The following is a 16661-nucleotide window of genomic DNA, read 5'->3' as shown; positions in this document are numbered from 1 at the left end:
CGAGCTCGTCGCACAGGGCTTGCTTAGTGCGGGTTACTTCTCCTGTGTGATTTGCGAGCTATTATATAAGAACTGAATTTACTCAGTGATCTGTGCACACCCGAAGAATAGCGGTTTCATGTCACGAGAAGAAAAAAAATTGAAATGAATGAACCCGACTGATGCCTCTTTGGTATGAGCTGAATGTGATACAAGGGCAAAATTGTAAAGGTGATGTCTGAAGTCTGAACTAACCGACTCATCAGAAACAACAAACAAAAGTCTATTACGGAGGACGTTACACTGCTCGCTTGTGAGAATCAAAATTTAGGGCTGTGTAAATATGAAACTGGAGAAATCGGCTTTGAGTAAGGAATCCATGGAGAAAATATCAGAGAGGCTTTCAGTTCTTGATAACCTCTATTTCCCACGCGCTCAGCAATCATCTGCCTCCACTGCATCCCAACGGAAATCACTTATTCTCGACCTTCTCTCTCGTGACGTGCCCCTCTTTTTAGGTACCCTTCAATGTCTATATACACTTTTAATATGCATTTTTTGCAAGCCATATATGTAGTTAATCATGTTTTTTCTCCTCTGTGGCTGATAGTATGCCCGTTAACTTTAACCTAGTCGCCTAGCCAGAAATCTCTCAGAACCGCTTTCCCAAAAAGTACATCTTAAGAGTAACAATTTGGAAAACGTGTTTTAGAGCAGGAATTTGTGATTGACTAAGGTTCCGAAAGTGTTTTTGGAAAAAATCCTATTTATTTTTTTTTAGCTTCTGGAAAAAACAGCACTTACTGACATCTCAATTCTCTAAAATAAGCACTTTTGACTTTCTTGGTAGCTCGGTTGGTTGGCTAGCTGAACTTTCACCCGCTGATAAGGGTTTGGTTCCCACTTTGTAATCCCTTCCCCTACCCTCTCTTTTTTTTTCGGTTTAAAAAGCACTTTTGACTTTCTAGAACTTGGCCAAACATGCTATTAGTGGCTTTTAGTTCATAGATTATAGTGGAACACTTTTTCCTTCCATATAATCTATATAAAGGCCTTAATTTCAAGCTCTCTCTATGGATACTTGCAAGTTTGAAGTGAATAGGATATATCCACTAGGGTGTAAATGCAGTCCCGCTTCTATAAATAGAGAGCTTTTTTGGTGAAGTATGCTTTCTTTGAAGAATTTTTAGTTTTTCGCATTAGGCTTCTACGGTAATGTAGAATTGTCCAAGGCAAAAAGCAACTAAATCTGCTGGGACTTTAGGTGTAAAGCGTTATTGATATATAAGCTTTAGCAATGAAAGACACCAACGAAGAAAAATGAAGTTTTGTGTACTGCAAGAAAAGTTGATTATAAGCATAAACGATTTATATTTAGGAAAAAGATTGAAACTTATAGTGAAGCTAAATATATGAGGGAAAAACCATCTCAATTAAGTAAGTACAAAACCATTTTAAATTTCCCATTTATATGTATTAATGTGGTTAACTCGCTTGTTTTCTAATACTAAATTGCTAATTCCTTAATCATTTAAAAAATCATTTAAGGTTTTGTTTTAATTATCTACTCCTGTCTTCGTAGAAAAAAGACCATGGCCCATGAGGCACTTGCCTTATTGACTTGGTGTGAGTTCGACCTAAGTGAGGTGAAGCGCCCAACACGAGCTTCAGTTACTTTCAGGGCTTAAGCTCCTCAAGTGAGCCTTTAATTCAGCACTGATATTTGTTCAAATGTTGAAAGCGAGTTTTGAGAGAGAAAAAATTTAGCAAACTAGAGGGAAGTCAAACATAAATCTTAATAAGATAGGGGAAAACGTAGGTTATTGTGCTCCAAACTCATATTTTTTGGTAAGTTTATGTCGACTGGCATTGCTCCAGATTTTCTCACTCATTTGTATATTTGAGGACTCAGCTAAAAATTCTTATGTTCCAGTAAATGTGCTTATATTTGATTCACCATGTTCTTGTGGGATGTTGACCTCACTAAAAGACAGACAGCTGTTGTGCTGCACTTGGAACTTTTTCACTGAAAGATGTTATACATCATGTTTCTAAATAAAGAGGACCCTATGGAAGGAGAGAAACAGCAGATGCTTTGAAGGAATCTCAATTCCTATTTGCTCTCTAAAGTCTAGGTGTTTAGTTAGTCTTTTCAGTTGGCATTTTTTTGCCCCTGTAAACAATGTGGGTAACTTGCTAGATTTTGTTAGCTCCTTTTCTCTAGTTCAGTAGAGATGGGATATCTTTAGATTGTTCTACAGGTTTTTGCCAAGTCTGCCAGCTTCTTACCCATCTGTAACCTTGCATCTTCTTGATGCTCTACTAATAAAATTTTATTACTTTACCAAAAAAAAAAAAAAAAAAAGAACATTATAAACATCATTAATCTCTGTTTCTAAATCTCACTTTGTTGATTCTTGGAATCTCAGAACGTTATGGGTCGCAGTTAACATCAGACGAGCTTAATGAATTTGGAACTTTGAAAAATGATTATGAAATCAATTGGCATCTGAATCGTCTGCGAAGTGTTATTAGCCCAACACAAGAAGATCTAAAGTCCAGGTCAGTTAAGATTAAGAACAGACGGCGAGCATATCTGGACAAATTAATAAGTGATGGACAGTACTTTTCAGAGGACGCAATGAGGGAACGAGAGCCATACTTGCACCATGAGTATGTCGGGAAGTTCCAAGATCCAAGCGGGAGGAGCATGGCGAGACCGGGGGAACGATGGTCTGAGACACTAATGAGGCGGGCAGAAGAGGCAACGCTTGTTAAAAAAATTAGGGATGAGCAGCAGAGACGAGGTGTAGCTCAAAGTGATTGGGTAGGGTTTGACAATCAGGAACTTGAAAATGTGGAGGAAGAGGCTGAAGAAGAAGAAGAAGAAGAAGAAGAAGAAGAAGAAGAAACAGAGGAGGAAGAAGAAGAAGATGAGGAGGAGGAGGAGCAAGACAAAGGTGAAAGGGACATCTCAGTTAATAGACTAGAGGTGATTGCTGTACCTTTATCTCTGTGTAGATAGTATACCAAAATATTTGTCGTGACTTCTGGTTATTTCTAGTTACATGCTAACTTGCAGGTTATTTCCAGTAGATATTCGTAATTGTCTTGTGTCTTGTTATTATATTGTATTTATGCCACAAGGGAATGAGTGGTTTGGTTGTTCAGTGTATACGTTCCATTTTAAGATGTCGACAATCATGTAACCCTGAAAAAGGCTAATTCAAGAGTAACCTTATACATTGACGATTGCCAATTGAAAGAAATAAATTGGTTATGTTTTATCAAATATGGTTGAGTAGGAATTGGATAACTGTTGGAGGTACTTATGTGTGGAGGTTACAGCATAAAGAGTTGTTCTGTTAGTAGTTTGCCTAAACTGTAGAAGGTTTTAGCTCATGGATTTGGGGAGCGTACCTGAAGCCTAAGTCTTTGTAACTTCTGACCCACTTACCTTCGCGAGGTTTTTCCGTAACATGTTAACCAATTCTAGAGAGCTATAACTGCTTCTTAATTGGCTGTTGGAAAGTCCTACGAGGGTGCCCCTTAAATTGTGTCAATCGGTCTCTATGTGTTTGGTGTGTGTGTGTGTGTGGGGGGGGGGGGGGGGGGGTGTGGGTTCTGAATGTTCTATTGGCAACAGTCTAACTTAATGGTATGAATTTTTAGGGCTCTTCAGTTGAAAATTTCAAGAACTTATTTATGGTGGAAACCTTCTAAGTTCCACGGGCTTCTCCTGAGATGTCTTCAGTTTGTAAGAGTGCATTTTAGTTTCTAGTATTTGGTGCTTTTGCTTAAGCCCATTAGAGTTCCTACTTACCTTCTTATTCAGTCTTCCTTCAGTGAATTAAGTCCATCTCTTGCTTCATTAGCGGATTGCCCAACCTGGGGGGCCAAAGGAATGCCAGGAGATGCTTGCATTGTTATCTTTTTTCAAGGATTTATGCTAGCTTCTTCCCTCTCCTTTCTATGTGCGTACTTTTGCCTTCCTATACCTGGAGACGAAGTTTTTCAAGTGTTATCTTGTATGTTGGCACATTCAGTTTATTCTGAAGCTTTTTAGAAGCTCAAGTTGGACTTGTGTCTAGAGTTGTTGTGTATTCGTTCTGAAATCACAGACCGTTATTGTCGTGTTTATTGACACGTTCCAGTTTTAGTGAAGCTTTATAGAAGCTCAAGATGGAGTTATATCTAGGTTTTGTTGCATGTCAATAGTACTCTCACAACATTTGTTCTCAAATCATGGACCATTATCTTTCTTTAGTGTACTTCTATTGCTTATCAGAAAATGATCCATTTCTTTTGCTATCAATTTGAAGGTTCATACAAACAACCTCGATGCTTCTAATGACACACCATCAGAAACGAGAAGACCTGCTGTGATGGAAACTTTGTCATCAGAGGAGATGCAAGAACGATTGGACCAGTTCGCTTACATCATGCAGGAAAAGTTTTTATTAGGAGAAGATAGTCTGGATTACTCAAAAATTGATGAGGATGAGACCTTGGATGATCACTGGATGAAAGAAGCAAATTATGATGCTGAAGAGAAGTACTTTGATGATGACTGAGCTGAAATACTGAGTTATCTTTTTTGCTTTTGAAACTACACACATCTGGACAAGTTCCTATCACGTATATGTTAGCCTTGTATGCACATATGCTTAGGTCTAACGTGGCTTGAAGGCAGTTTCTCTATGGTTGTCGATGGCTAGGTTTTGGTTTTTTAACCTATCCATCTTCTTGTGTTAAGCTTAATATATGGTATTAGCTTGTAAATTCATACTATTACAATTCCAGCAGCTGTAGAATAATCTTTAGATGTGATCAAGTGGTAGACGTGGATAGACTGAAAGATGCTGAAATGCTAACCTAGTCACTGTACGAGGACAGAGATTCTTGTCCAAATAAGTGTGACAACACGCTCAAGTCGCTGAATTCAGAACTACTTTAATGGCATAAACTTTATGTCAATTGATAAGGAAGAAACATTAGGGGATTTTGAGAAGCTTCCTAGTTTGGATTTATATTGCTATTGGTTTTTGTACGATAACTATGATTTTGTGAACCATTTGGCATTTGGGACATAAACGAGTGGTTGCAACTCCAATCCCATACAAAGATTTGAACAATTATGCCTCATCTTACAATTGCCTTTTGGCAGGATGCGTTAATCTGAATAAGATATTACTTTCTTTGTTTCTAGTTGTTACTTTTCTTTTTAGTCGTTTTTATAAAGTCTTTTCTTTTTTGGCAATTTTAACAATTTCAACTTTCCACCTGACATGTTGAAGGCGCCAATAACAACAGACCAGTTTAATCCCACAAGTGGGGTCTAGGGAGGGTAGAGTATTTGCAGACCTTACCACTACCTTAATAAGATAGAGAGTTTGTTTCCGACGGACCTTCGCCTCAAAGAACGGCAAAAGGAAGCGGAAACAACAGCAAGAACCGATGCTAAACAAACATGTAGTATAAAAATTCTAAAAATAATGAAAAATAAGAAATAATATTAATACTCTGAGTAAGGAAAGATATATGTCCGACTATTTACTAACTCTCTATCCTAATTTTCGACGTTTACACCCTTCAATCAAGGACATTTTTAAGACCACAAGATAATGATCTTTTGATACATTATCCATATCTTTAATTTTAAAATCATAAGATTCAAAAATCTATTTATTTTTTTAACCTCCGTACCAAGTCAAACCAAACAAATAAACTAAAACCGAGTTAGTACAATTTGACCAAATTGACATCCAACAAAAAAAAAGAGTTATTACTCCCAAATTAGCAGAACTTTAAATTTACTCCGAAGTGGTAGAAGCTTAAATTTACTCCTGAAATATTAAGACTTAGAAATTTACTCCTGAAGTAGTAAGACTATAAAATTTACTCTCGAAGTAGTAAACCTTTAAATTTTACTCCCGAAGTAGTAAAACTTTACTCCTAAAGCAGAAATAATCAGTAAATAGCTGATAATTATTCTGAAGTAGTGTCTTCTTGTGCTTGAACAAAATAACGAGCTATTGATGAACGTCGTATTTCAAGCACATCTGAATTATGAAGTTTCATTCCTTGAAGTGAATGAAGAAATACCACTCCCGGAGAAATAAAATAACAAGGGATATACATATCATTTTTGTGGTGTAAAATTAGCCCATTGCAACACGTAACTGTCGTGCTTAGAACATCTCGAATAATTTTATTACACTATCATTCTAAGGCAAAAGAAAGCAGAGTATAATGCTTTCTACTACAACCACATTGATACATTATGGTTAGTTGTTATTGATTCCTTGAAGGAAATAAACATTAATGTATCTCTTCCTGAATGATGTGATTACTATGCGGTTGCTGCTTTAGTACAAATACTCAGATGTTAACGGTTAATATTTGAAACACTGAAGTTTGGATCTTAACGTTTACTTTTCGTAATTTATAGTTTAAAATTGTCTTTAAATTTTCATTTGATTATTGTTTTCTTTCATGACACCAATAGTGTCTAACCAAATTTTCTTTCGTGATACCAGAAGTATCTAGAAAATATTTGATACTAGAAACTAATGATCAAGGGCTCCATAGGAGCTAATTGTTTATCTATATCATGATACCAGCAATGTCAAAATAATATCTGATTATGGTAAATAAATCAAAGTCTCTCGAAGAGGTTATATATGATAGCATCATTCGTCCTAAATCGTGATCGTTACGATCGGAACACAAATTATAGTAAACCTGAAGTTTACTAGTAATAAAATTGGTTATCGTATTGAGACTACAAATGATTGGAAGATTGAATATCTTCAAGTTACTACTGATAATAAATACTTGTGGAACTTACCCTAGCATGCTGAGATCACATGTCACAATAAACCAGAAGTTTATGACATAAATCCCATGCAATAGTAAACCAGAATTTTACTAAGACAAATAGCACATGTTATGATAAACTTGAAGTTTACTAGTACAAATAATCTTATCAGTTGACATGACCATTTTGGACGTCTTGATTTAAATATGAAGTGCTAATTCAATATTCAAAATATATTGAAGAACTAGAAGATTCTTCAAAATTTCTTTTATGTTGCTTGTTCTCATGATAAGTTGACGTGTACGTCTATTGTCAACTGGCAGTTTGACATTTGTGAAGTTTTTGCTCAAAACAATTGAGATGGAAGCACAATATTCAGCATATGTAATCAAGACAATTCATATTGAAAATGCTGGTTTATATCTAAGCTGGTTTGGCATTGGATACCTCCATAATATAGCTAAATCATTGCTTATGAGAACAGAGCTTCAGATGTTGGTCCGAGATATGATATATTGCATACAACAACACTTGTATGCTACAGACCAATAAATTATGATAGATTCTCCCCTCATAATTGGTTCAGGGTCAGGACCTAGATATTTCCATCTTATCACTTTTGATGTGTGGTATATGATTAATGGATCTACCACGATGCACATAGATGGATCCTCCAATAAGGTGAGGATATATGTTAGCTTTTCTAACACAAAGGGGAGAGAGTATGCAGCTAAGAAATATATTGTGAATTATCAGATCCTCAGATAATTCAAGTCAAATGCTGGAAGCATTTGCTGACTCAACTATTTCATATTTCATCTGCAAACCCTCCAATCAAACGCATGTTTAATACCACAAGATTAAATGACATGTTGATACATCATCCATATCTTTTAATTTAAAATCATAAGGTTCAAAAGTCTATTTATTTTCTTAACCTCCGTACCAAGTCAAAACCGAACAAATAAACTAAAACCGAGTTTGTACAATTTGACCAAATTGACATCAAAAAAAAAAAAAAAAACTAGAGCAGAGTCCCTAGTGAAGTAAGCAGTGACAAAAAACCACGTATATACAAGCACAGCAAGATAAATTGTCCAAGCGGACAATACACTAGGGATTAGCCATCCCGAAAATATCGCCTGAGCTCTTCCCGCCGGTCTTAATTATTCACCTTCTCCGGCCACCACCAATTCCCTCTTTTTTCTCTCTCAAAAAAATGGGATAACCGTCTAATCTCCCTTCAAAATCCCCCACCAAAAACCCTAAATTTGTGTTACATCGAAGCGGTAGGGTAAAAGGTGAGGAGAAAGAAGATATGTACAAAGAAAGAAGGGTTGGAGCTGGAGTTGGATCGAAGACGGAGATGGCGGGACCTACACGTGGTGGTGGTGAAAGGAAGAGATTAATAAATGAAGCTTTGGATAAGCATTTGGAGCGCTCTTCTCCTTCTACATCCACTACTACTGCTACTAATAAGGATCACCGATTTAATGCCTTATCCTCCAACAAATCCAAGGGAAACACTGCTGCTCCTCCTCCACCTGATAATAATAATAATAATAATAAGTGCTCTGATGGTATATCATATCTATATTTATTTGCATACACTCATTATTATTTTCCATTAGTTTCTGCGAACGTGCGTTGCATGATAATACCATCTCAATTATATTGAACACTTGTATAAAACAAAGAGTTGCTATATATAGACGCAATTAATGTAATAACATTGATGAAAGATAAGTGTTTTGAATCAATATACATTTCAAAACAAATAATTAAGTTGTAATTTTTCACTGGAGGATTAGTTAGTAACGTTAGTAGTAATAGACGTTCTCTTAGGTAGTTCAATAGAAATAGGATTGGTAATTAGTAATGTTTGTAGTAATTGTAAGGGGGGTAGTTCATTGTTCGATAGAAATATGATTAGTAATTAGTAAAGTTAGTAGTACTAGTAAGGGAGGTAGTTCATTGTTCGATAGAAATATGATTAGTAATTAGTAAGGGTATAAAAGTCGTTCAATGTTTTGGGGCAATTTTGGTCAACCAACATTTATGTTCGTGCTGTAATGGTAAATGACTAGAACGGAGTTTAAAATGTTAACTTTACTCATACGCACACACATGTATGTATGCAAATAGTATTGGTGATAGTGGAAGAATTTATTCTTAAGTGATAATGGAAGAAAATGTCAAAGTGATGGTTGAATAGTTCAATAGGGAGTATATCACGTCAAGGTTTTATCATTTGGATAGTTTAAGGAATTTGAGTTCTGAAAGTTGTGTAGAAATGGAGTAATAGGCGTCCCCAAATGGAAGGGAAACATCATCACATTAGTTGCAACAAAGGATACGTAATACGTGTTGATAAATTGTATTTGTATATTATGTTGGTTGTTGCCTTTTTTTTTTTCATGTGTGATGCTTGTTTGTTCTAGCTATTTAAAGTTTTTAACTTTTAGAGGTTGATTTTTGGCTGGTTAATTTGAAAGTTACTTTGATGGTCATGGAGATCAAATAGGAAGAGTAATTATGATCAGAATTACAATTCAAGGAGTAATTATGATCAGAATTACATTTCAAGGCTTGATTTGAAGTTCAGGAGTTTACAAGTGTTAAACTTTTTCTGCATTTAGGTATTGAAGATGAACGTGGCGTATTAAAGCTTCATGTGGCTGCATGTTGATTCAAGTCTAGTCTTGTTATTGTTATAGCTTTAGGGCAAACACGTCCCCTTAATCTTTTTAAGGTCTGGACTCTCGGAATGACTAGAAAACAGAAAGGAGAGAGTTCTTGCAATAGCATAAGCTTTTTTCGAATTAATTGGTAGAAGCGTTTACTGGGAACAAAAGGATGGTATCATTGCAATATTACCTATCCACTTTACAGTTACCAGTTTCAAAAAAAAAAAAAAAAAAATTACCTATCCACTTGTGAGATATTGATTAAATGAACATTGGAGAGGATGAGATGGTTTGGGCATGTGATGCGGAGAGATGCAAATGCCCCAGTGCGGAGGTGCGAGAGGTTGGCCAGCGACGGTTTCAGAAGAGGTAGAGGTAGGCCGAAGAAGTATTGGGGGGAAGTGATTAGACAGGATATGGCGCATTTCCTGCTTACCGAGGACATGACCTTAGATAGGAGGGTATGGAGGACTCATATTAGGGTAGAAGGCTAGTAGGTAGTTGCGTTTATCCTTTCTTACGAGTAGTTATGTTGCTCTATAGTTCCTTGTCTCTTGATTTCTACGAGTATCTGTTGGTTTATAATGGCTTATTTACTTTCATTGTTTTCATTTTCATAATTGCTTTGATTTGTTTGCCCGTATCTGACCTTTCTTATGCTTTTTCTTGAGCCAAGGGTCTTCCAGAAACAGCCTCCCTACCTAAGGTGGGGGTAAGGTTTGCATACACTCTACCCTCCCCAGACCCCACGTTGTGGGATTCACTGGGTATGTTGTTGTTGAACATTGGAGAGGATCACATTTGTGCATTTGTTGCTTCAATTAGCTAGCTGATGGGGCTTATTTCTTGGCCGACTATATGCTCAACTAGACTTGTTCGCTTTTTTAAATTTAAAGAGAAAAAGGGATGTCAAGAAAACCTCGTCTCCTATGTTTCGATGTAGAAATGACACTTCCCCTGTAGATTCCCCAGATATCTTTTTGAACTTGGTTAGCTCCCTGACACTAGCATACTTTTTTGATGTAACAACGCTAACAAAGTTTTTTGCTTTCTACCATTTTGTGAATTTCTGCATCTTCTTGATGCCAACAATGAAAGATATTAATGCTTCATCAAAATAGAAAAAAAACTGTCGTCTTCCCAATTTCCACTAGTCAAACTACTCCAGATGCAAAGATATTATTTCTAAGTTTTAATGGGTACAACATATACTAAATTGAGAAATACATCTCAAAAGTACAACACATCTAGAAAGATATTGAGAGCTCGCTAGTAAGTACTTGGACCATGTGACCTAAAAGGTGCAAGGTTTGCTGCTTTGGAGGGTTGGTTTGCCTTCTCATCCAGCTTTAGATCGGCCAGATGGGCTTTTGCTTTGTTTACTCGGAGTTGTCAATTCTCATCCTTCCCCTTCCTTTACATGCTCTCGGCTAAAAAGACAAAAGAACAATGATAATAACGAAAATGATAAGATTTAGGGAAAATGGTCAAATTTACCCCTCTACTTTCAAAATTAATTTACATTTTCGAACAAATTTGTCCTCGCCGTTAGCCTTTTGTTCAAATATACCCTAGCCCTAACGGAGCCAAATGTACAGACAAAGTATAGGGGTAAATTTGGTCCTGTTCTGTAAGTACAGGGACAAAAGTTGCTCTCTTAGATATTGTTATCTTAGATTTGGCTATCACTTCGATCCATAATGTTCGATCAATATTTAATTTAGATTATGTTATCTAGAGTTGAAGCTAACTAATTTGAAAGGTAGCTAAAGTAAGTCATCTCAAGAATTTTATGTGAAGAGGGCCAAATTATACCTAAGAGAGAAAATTTATCCCTGTACTTCCAGAAGAGAGCCAAATTTACCCCTATACTTTTCCATACCCTTGGCTCCGTTGGGGCAAGGGGTATATTTGAACAAAAGGCTAACAGCGAGAGCAAATTTGTTCGAAAAGTATAACGGAGATTAAATGCAAACTATTTTTGGAAGTAGAGGGGTAAATTTCACCATTTTCCCTATAATTTAACACAATTATAATATCTTGGATAGCTTGTTTCTCATGCGAGAACTCTTTAAATCAAAACTAATCCTTTTTTAGTATTTAAAATTGGTTATAATACGATAAAGAAACGTGGGATAATGTGAAAACTTTTAATTGGCTTGTTTCCTTATTAGTTGCCTTGTTTTCTTCACCTGCCGCCTTTCCATTTTCATAGCTACTTTGATTTGCAGCACTTGAGCTGAGGTTTTTCGGAAACAACCTCTCTACCTTCACGAGGTAGGGGTAAGGTTTGCGTACACTCTACCCTCCCCAGACCCCACTTTGTGAGATTACACTAGGTATGGTTGTTGTTGTTGTTGTTGTAATTGGTTTGTTTTGACCAGGCAATCTATCAAGTAGGTTTTAATCCATATTAGTTGGGCTCGGCGGAATGAATCATCTGTATTTTGGTCAAGTTTTGATAATGCTGTTTTCAAGGCAAAAATGTTATGTTACATAGCAAATGTGGAACTCTCTAGCCGAGACGTTTAAATTGGACATCCATAAATGTTAGTTATTCAGATAATCAGGTTATAATCTTGCTGTTGGATAATTAATTGTAATGCATAAGCTATTAGGAAATGGGGATTCGTAACTTATAAATTGTAATTATGAGCTTTGTGAAGCAGTTACAATTGATTTCTCCAATTATGAAGCTAAATCTTCTTGTTGAAGTTTCTGCTTGTGTTTCCCATTTGCAACAGAATCTGAAACGGACAGTGAGGCGTCAGATATTAGTGGTTCTGATGGAGAAGACACTTCATGGATCTCATGGTACTGTGGTCTACGTGGAAATGAGTTCTTCTGTGAAGTTGATGATGACTACATCCAAGATGACTTTAACCTTTGCGGTCTAAGCAGCCTTGTACCGTATTATGATTACGCACTTGATCTGATTCTAGACGTCGAATCTTCTCATGGTGAGTTTTGTCTTTCCATATTGTGAGCAGTTCTTTCTGTTATACGCTGTGATTGCACGTCTCACTCACTCTTAAGGCTTCTATTGCTGTCATGATTGCCCAATAACTGAGATTGGCCTGATCTGTTCCTCTCTGTTCTCTTAGTCAAATAAGTCAATAGCATTTGTGGTTAATGAAAAATTAGACGGACCATATTAAAACTGGTTTGGCATTTATAGCGATTTGTTTTGCATTATGGATCTAATAATAATGTGCTGATATTTATTACTCTCTCAGGTGGAATGTCTTAATAATCTGTCTTACAAGCGTACATTATAATCTGCACTCATAGGATGATTGTTCTATTAGTTTCCCATGTGTATTATTCTTGCTGTACTAGCATGGGCTCATATGCTTTGCTAGTTTGAAGATATCATATCTTATACTTGGGAGTTTTTAAGGACACCAGAGAGGAAGGGGATTTTTTATAAATTATCTAGCAAGTAGAGGTCGCCTTGGTGACTGTTCAAATTAAAATAGCTCCCGAGCATGATGTACTGAAAATGAAGACTGGTTTTTCTGGGTTAGCTTCCATTATAATTTTGTGATCTTGTGATAAATTTGCCAAATGAAAACTAACCTACCAGTCGAAGAAGCAGTATTAGCATTGGATCTGTTTCCAATTTATTGACAGTAAACATCTTATTTTGGATATGAAGCTCTGTTTAGGGTGGGACTTTGTGATTGGTATTTAATGTATCTTACAGGAGACCTTTGGCCTTTTATTTACAACTATCGTAATTTTGAAGATTTTTCTCTATATAAGATTGTAGTAATTTAGAGAGGTGTTCTTAACTTGATCTGAGAAGTATTTCTCCATGCCATAATAAAAGTCAGGTTTACACCGATAGGATTTAAAAGGTCCTTTGCCTGTTATCTTGTGGTAGTTTCTCAAAGGTCCTATGATCGATGAGAATGCCTGAAATGTGTAGGTGATATGTTTACAGAAGAACAGAATGAACTAGTTGAATCAGCAGCAGAGATGCTTTATGGTCTGATACATGCCCGCTACATATTGACAACAAAGGGACTCGCTGCTATGGTAAGAATTTTTTGTATCATTGAAAATTATATGCGGTCATAACTATAATAATTGAAAGGTATCTCGTATTTTCAGTTGGAGAAGTACAAGAATGCTGAGTTTGGGAGATGTCCAAGAGTTTACTGCTGTGGACAACCATGCCTCCCCGCTGGTCAGTCGGACATTCCTCGACAAAGCAGGGTGAATATATACTGTCCTCGATGTGAAGATGTGTATACACCTCGGTCAAGATATCATGAGAGTATCCTTTTTGTTCATATTTGTTATTTCTAATTCAACCAGCAACATACTGTCTGCATTACCTCATCTTGCCTTTTCGCGTTCATCTGAAATGTGTAGAACTAGGAACTTGACCTCTGAGATAAAAGAAGTGAGACACCGTGAATGAGGTAGGACTTGTACGTCTCACCTACCACAAGAAGATTAAATGATTGGCGTATTCCTTCATCCTTCCCTCATTTTTCCTGCATCTAGTTCCTTTTTCTTGGTATGCCTGTCATTTACTAATTACAAATTCAAAAAAGAAATAAGATGCCTGTCTTTTTCTTTAAGGTTCGGAAGGTGGGTCCAGTAGAACAATGTCTTGTATCTCCCTATGTTGAATTGAGGTTGCAGCTTTCATCTCGTAGTGAAAGTTTTAGAGGATGCAAGTGTTCCGGGAAAATTGGGATGTTAAATTTACCTCAAGAGTTAGCAGCACTTTTGGTCATGTTAGCTTTTATGGAGTCTTAGTCATGTCAGAGATGTAGAGAACAACTATATTTTTTTGCTTGTGTTATATTGTCCGGGTATGCGCTTAATGGAGTTGCACTATCAGTGAAGATTCATATGGTTAACCGAACTTGTTTGGGGTGAGGCATAGTAGATGTTAGCAGCATCTTCTGTACTGGAAAATCCCAGAGTAAGCAGTGTCTTTGTTGGAACCGTTCTTCCACAGCCCCCCGCCCCCCCAACCCCACACCCACACACACACACAAAAAAAAAACCCCCGCTTTCGTTTTTTTAAAAAAAACGTCAAAGTGGATGGGTGGATAGATTTGAAGAGGGGTCAATCTGTAAACGCTGTTGTATCTATCGACACATATAGACATTTTCCCCCAGGCAAGACGGGGATGATATTTTAGATTCTCCTTCCATTTTTGCATCTATACCTATTTCGCTTTTGCATTTCCTTTATTGTGCCAAAGACATTGATGGAGCTTACTTTGGAACCACATTTCCGCACTTGTTCTTGATGACTTATGGACACCTCAAGCCACAGAAGATTTCTCAGAGCTATGTTCCCAGAGTGTTTGGTTTCAAGGTCCACAAGCCGTGATCCTGGTAGTTACCTACTGGTGATGTTCTCCTTATTAATGTGCTAGGAGAGGTAATACTTCTAATAGCACATCTAGAATTGTAAGGTTCTGTTATAGGTTTTATTCTCATACAGGCTTTTGAAGATGCTGTGTGATAACAAATTAATTTGAGCTACTTTTATGTATGAAGATACTTTCCATGCGACAGTTCATGCCTTTTTTTGGCCTGTGGAAACCTCACAAGTCTTCGTTACAAAATCTTTTGTTGCCTGAGTTTTATGTCAGTAACATCCAAGCATCATAACTTGCATTTGACATTCGTACATGGTATGTACAGTTGACTTTTCCGTCCTGGGGTTTCACAATTGATCATGTGCATTTTTGTTAGGAGTATCCTTCAGATATCTGTTGCCCTTACTGTCACTGTGCCCTCTTGAATACATGATGTGTGTCTATAAAAGCCTGTTCTTTAGTTTCCCCTTTGACTTCTGCCAATACATAATTTTGCAGGGTGAAGGATCTTGTGTTGATAAATAGTTAACCTTTTCGCTTTGTGGCTGAGATTAAGTCATATTTCAGCCTTGTGGGACTTTGGTATTTTAAGTGGAGAAAGAGGGATAGATTCATTAACCACCGAGCGTGAAAGCTCAAAACAGATTTGTCAATCATTAAAAGTCGAAAAGATTTCAGCTATAAAACTTCCTTGCTTTTCTAGTACCTTGAGTTGCCGAAAGTTGAGTTTAGAGGGCAGAACGCTGCATTAAAAGATTCAAATGCTCTATGTCTGGTAGGGAAAACAGATCACTGTTGGTCAAAGCTTGAATGGATATATTTCAAATGTCATTTATAAAAAAAATATTAAGCTTGGATAGTTGCAAATTCTTATAGCGCGCACTAGTAGAGAGTCCTTAGATAAGTGGGAATTGAAGGTCTCTTGCTCGGCTTCCTGTCGTTCACCAGGCTAAGGATTTGTCAGCAACATATCATAAAATTGGACGTAAATTGTTTAGACTTAGTTTATAAGGGATCTAGCAAGTCAGCAATATTAAGTAACTTTACTTTGATACGTCGTTTGAGCACACTAAATAGTTCAGGTTTAAACCATAAAAGCTTTTGCTCTCAAACCAGTGAGTCCAGAAAAAACATTCAATATGTGGGCGACGCTGACTCCTGATTATTGTATTTGTGTGAACCAAGTCCAATGAAGTATAAAAATAACACATTATTATATGGCTTAATGCATATGCAGCCCCCTAAACTTGTCCCTTTTTTTCATTTTGGCACCTCAATTAAGTGTTGTTCCTATTGAACCCCTGAACTCGTCCTCAAGTGTGTCTATCAAACCTTCTAGATCTGATTATTATTAGAAGCAAAAAAATAAATTGTGATAATGAAAGTAAAGTTAATATTTTAGATGTGTTATAAGCTATTCTTTAGGTCATGAATGAGTCAGTTTTTGCTGGTTCTACTATTTCACTGTCAGCTTAATTAAGAGCTTACTCTTTTTTCCCTCTCAATTGTTGTTAATCTTAGCTAAAAATGGCATAATTAAATTAGAATATATATTAGCATATTGCTACATTGAAGATAGAACACTATGTAGGTCAGATTGTGTTTGATAGACACACTTGAGAACGAGTTCAGGAATTCAATAAGAACAATGTCAAAATGAAAAAGAGACAAATTCAGAGTATTAAGTCTTATTATATTCTCATGGAGTTCTCTTTAGATATATGCATCTTGAAGTTATCATTGTCAGAGCACTGGGTAACATTGGTCCAACTTTTGATATTGTCTATAGATCGTGTTGAATGCCGACCTTTTGAAATTGGGAGA

The 16661-nt window shown here is 36.5% G+C and overlaps 2 protein-coding genes and 1 long non-coding RNA gene across 4 annotated transcripts; all 3 read left to right on the top strand.

Moving 5' to 3' along the window:
• Positions 1-200: 200 nt before the first annotated feature.
• Positions 201-5009, top strand: LOC132640758 (uncharacterized). Its single transcript, XM_060357517.1, has 3 exons — positions 201-497; positions 2409-2971; positions 4302-5009. Exons 1-3 carry the CDS (start codon positions 323-325, stop codon positions 4551-4553), a joined length of 990 nt encoding a protein of 329 aa, XP_060213500.1. The 5' UTR covers positions 201-322; the 3' UTR covers positions 4554-5009.
• Positions 5010-7880: 2871 nt separating this feature from the next.
• On the top strand, positions 7881-15032 carry LOC132640734 (putative casein kinase II subunit beta-4). Of its 2 annotated transcripts, none has more exons than XM_060357488.1 (5): positions 7881-8379; positions 12231-12446; positions 13433-13527; positions 13603-13768; positions 14715-15032. In XM_060357488.1, exons 1-5 carry the CDS (start codon positions 8118-8120, stop codon positions 14843-14845), a joined length of 870 nt encoding a protein of 289 aa, XP_060213471.1. In that variant the 5' UTR covers positions 7881-8117; the 3' UTR covers positions 14846-15032. The 2 variants fall into 2 exon arrangements, with proteins under 2 accessions (XP_060213471.1, XP_060213465.1); XM_060357482.1 differs by having other exon boundaries at positions 13418-13527.
• On the top strand, positions 8386-10909 carry LOC132640754 (uncharacterized). Its single transcript, XR_009582356.1, has 2 exons — positions 8386-8750; positions 8797-10909. It is a non-coding gene; the product is annotated as an uncharacterized LOC132640754 (long non-coding RNA).
• Positions 15033-16661: the final 1629 nt, after the last annotated feature.

This window comes from Lycium barbarum, chromosome 1, assembly GCF_019175385.1.
Source record: "Lycium barbarum isolate Lr01 chromosome 1, ASM1917538v2, whole genome shotgun sequence".
Lineage (NCBI taxonomy): Eukaryota > Viridiplantae > Streptophyta > Magnoliopsida > Solanales > Solanaceae > Lycium > Lycium barbarum.
Note: the sequence above shows the minus strand (reverse complement) of the source record. Positions and strands in the feature narration are given on the sequence as shown.

What these genes read in the sequence shown, in the direction of transcription:
- LOC132640758 (XM_060357517.1), top strand. Translation starts at nt 323, where the DNA reads ATGAAACTGGAGAAATCGGCTTTGAGTAAGGAATCCATGGAGAAAATA. An exon ending in TGACGTGCCCCTCTTTTTAG is followed by an intron (nt 498 to 2,408) that starts GTACCCTTCAAT and finishes TTGGAATCTCAG; the next exon opens with AACGTTATGGGTCGCAGTTA. An exon ending in TCTCAGTTAATAGACTAGAG is followed by an intron (nt 2,972 to 4,301) that starts GTGATTGCTGTA and finishes ATCAATTTGAAG; the next exon opens with GTTCATACAAACAACCTCGA.
- LOC132640734 (XM_060357482.1), top strand. Translation starts at nt 8,118, where the DNA reads ATGTACAAAGAAAGAAGGGTTGGAGCTGGAGTTGGATCGAAGACGGAG. An exon ending in CAAAGGGACTCGCTGCTATG is followed by an intron (nt 13,528 to 13,602) that starts GTAAGAATTTTT and finishes TCGTATTTTCAG; the next exon opens with TTGGAGAAGTACAAGAATGC. An exon ending in TCGGTCAAGATATCATGAGA is followed by an intron (nt 13,769 to 14,714) that starts GTATCCTTTTTG and finishes ATTGTGCCAAAG; the next exon opens with ACATTGATGGAGCTTACTTT.